This window comes from Triticum dicoccoides, chromosome 2A (assembly GCF_002162155.2).
Source record: "Triticum dicoccoides isolate Atlit2015 ecotype Zavitan chromosome 2A, WEW_v2.0, whole genome shotgun sequence".
Lineage (NCBI taxonomy): Eukaryota > Viridiplantae > Streptophyta > Magnoliopsida > Poales > Poaceae > Triticum > Triticum dicoccoides.
In genome coordinates, this window is record NC_041382.1 from 637,220,089 (window position 1) to 637,222,802 (window position 2,714).

The 2,714-nt window shown below is 43.9% G+C and overlaps 1 protein-coding gene across 1 annotated transcript; it reads left to right on the plus strand.

Annotated features, from left to right (window-relative positions):
- Positions 1-1,013: 1,013 nt before the first annotated feature.
- LOC119358033 lies at positions 1,014-2,340 on the plus strand. Its single transcript, XM_037624757.1, has 4 exons — positions 1,014-1,466; positions 1,557-1,670; positions 2,103-2,207; positions 2,302-2,340. The coding sequence occupies exons 1-4, from the start codon at positions 1,014-1,016 to the stop codon at positions 2,338-2,340; spliced, it is 711 nt and encodes a 236-aa protein (XP_037480654.1).
- Positions 2,341-2,714: the final 374 nt, after the last annotated feature.

Genomic DNA, 2,714 nt, shown 5'->3' on the forward strand with positions numbered 1-2,714 from the left:
CTTCAGTCTAATCAGTGAGAGGGCGACCCCTGGCCTGGTGTACTGAGAGGGCGAAGGGTGAGTCCATACAAGCCAATCTCCTTACCGTCTGTTTAGTAAGACAACTTGATTACCATATCCGTTGAAAAGGTTTTGAAGCATCAGGGGGATTTTCAATAAGTTTAAGATATATTCTTTTATTTGAGTATCTCTTTGCCGCTGTTGATGGGCTGGCAACGGATGATTTTCAGCAAGAAATTCTAAGCTATTTGGTTTATGCTAATAGATTAGCACACCTGGCGAATGCAGTGGGTTTCCTGGCCGTGCCCGAACTCGTTCTACCTCTTTCCCTCTCCTCCTGACATGTTTCTGGAACTTTGTATTTCCGTTCATTTGCAATGGAAAGGGGTATAGCCCGGTTCGAAAAAGATTAGCACACCTGTGATTTCTAGCTAAAATGGGCTGGCACCGGGTGTTTTCTAGCTAAGAATTCTAAGTTATTTTGTTTTACAATAGTAGATTTGTTTTTATTCAATGCATTTATTTCAAATAATTAGCAGACCTACAATTTCCAGCGAAAAATGGGCTGGCACTGAATGTATTTCCAGCTAAGAATACCAAGTTTATTTGCTTTTACACTAGTGGATTACTACTTTTTATTTGCTGCATTTATTTCAAAATGATTAGCACAATTATATCACGAATCTTCTATTGGATGCACTGCCAATGTTAGCGTTCCAGAAAAATCAACTGCAATTACGAATTAAAACTTGCTAAATATATGCAAATAGTACTAAGTAGATTGGAGTACTATTCCGTCAATCAGGCCGTTGGATAGCTTTCCGAGGTGGAGTGTTCCCATCCCGACCGTCCAGCCAACACTCCCCTCTGGCGTCTCGCAAAATATTCGGCTGTCAAAAAAAAACTTTAGATTTAGACGAGGCGCCTCTTCGTCCGTTTCCATTCGCTACCAACCCAGACACAAAGCCCCAACCATGCCATCACGGCCACGCGCTCCAGGTTCCGCCGCCGAGATGGGCGCCCAGGAAATCCCTGCCCGGGGCGGCTCCCCTGCCCCTCCCGTCACCACCAAGCACGACGCGTCCGGCACTGGCGAAGCCCAAAGCGGCCCCGTCCGCTCCCCGGCCCCGGAAGGAAGCGACCGCCCGGTGGAGGAGGAGAACTCCCCCGCGGAAATCCCTTGGTACGATAAAATTGAGAACATAGATGAGGGCTACCGCCTGTACTTGAGTTGCATACGCATGGTGAATGGCCACCAGATGGTGGTCGTGCCGGAGGGCGGGCTGGACGCGAAGCTGGTTCCACGGAAGAAGGGTGGGGAGGAAGCGGCTTCCCGTGCTACTTCAGGGAAGAACGGCTGCGGCTTTGGGAAGAAGGAGGAAGGGAAGGGGAAGGTGGCGGCGATCGCCACGGGTGGGCCTGCGCTGAAGTCTCCCGTGGGCGATTCCGCTACGCATCCGCAAAAGGTAAAACCGCTTCCGTTTCCCCTCTCAACTGAAAAGTTGCCGCTCGCCTAATGCAGAGCAAGCACATGTTACATATACCCGTGCGAACAGATTCAGAAGGAGAGGAAGAATGGATGGAAAAATGGTGCTAAGAAGATGAAGGTGGCGGAGAAAGAAGAGAACCCGTCGGCAGAGCCGCATCTGGAAACACTCAGCACTGCGTGGGTAAGAATTTCTTATGCTTTTTCAATTGTTTTTTCCCGGCCAGCACTGTTTGTTAGTACTAGAGCTGTGGTTTGTGGTTTATATGTGTGCATGGTTGTGGGTAGACATGCAACATAAGAATCTATAAGTATGTTAGAATAATACGGAGTAGTAATATAGTATGCCTTATACCAATGAGCGTAAATGATGTTGATGCAAACCTACAACATGTATGGAACTAAAAGTACTTAGGACCATGGCGCGTGTATTCATCAGGAATTAATCTGGTGGTTGCTGGTATCAATATAAAAGTACAGACACCTATGGAGTACTTAACATACCTTGTCTCGGTAAGTAGCCTAGTTAGGATTTAAGACTATACCAAAGAAGATATACATTTCAAACTAAAAGAAAGAAAATTTATTTGGCTAAAAAGAATTATTTTTGGAGAAGGGGAAGGGGAATGTGGAGCCGAAGCTGCCTATGGAAACACTGAATACTATGAAGAGGAAAAGGAAATCAAGTGATGTCCAAAATGCTGAGTCTCGCACTGCTTCAGTGAGAATTTTCTATGCCTTTATGTTTTTTCCTAGCCTGCACAATTTGTCAGTAGAGCTTTCGTTTATAATTTTATATATGTGGTTGTCGGTAGATGTATCTTGTACCACATAAGAGTCTACAAATATGCTAGAACAGTAGTATATCGTGTACCAGTGTGCCAAGCTGATATTGATGCTTCCTGCAACATGTGTGAAAACTACAATACTGCATTCTAAATCACGTTAGTTATGAATAAATGAAATTTGTTGTATGCTTGTTAAATATGGAGGGGCATTCATGGTCAAAGTTGAATTTTGGATTGCGGACGGGCCTTATTCATTGGAACAAAGGGAGTACTAAAGAAGAGAAATGCATTTCAAACTAAAAATAAAAGAATTTATTTGGCTAAATAGAATTAACTTAAGTATTTTTTTTCTACTCTGTAATTTTTTTCCTCTTACATAATATCCACACATTACAACCCTTTCCTAATACTAAAACAGTAAAGAAATGTTAGCATCAAGG

What these genes read in the sequence shown, in the direction of transcription:
- LOC119358033 (XM_037624757.1), top strand. Translation starts at nt 1,014, where the DNA reads ATGGGCGCCCAGGAAATCCCTGCCCGGGGCGGCTCCCCTGCCCCTCCC. An exon ending in CCGCTACGCATCCGCAAAAG is followed by an intron (nt 1,467 to 1,556) that starts GTAAAACCGCTT and finishes CCGTGCGAACAG; the next exon opens with ATTCAGAAGGAGAGGAAGAA. An exon ending in CTGAGTCTCGCACTGCTTCA is followed by an intron (nt 2,208 to 2,301) that starts GTGAGAATTTTC and finishes GGTTGTCGGTAG; the next exon opens with ATGTATCTTGTACCACATAA.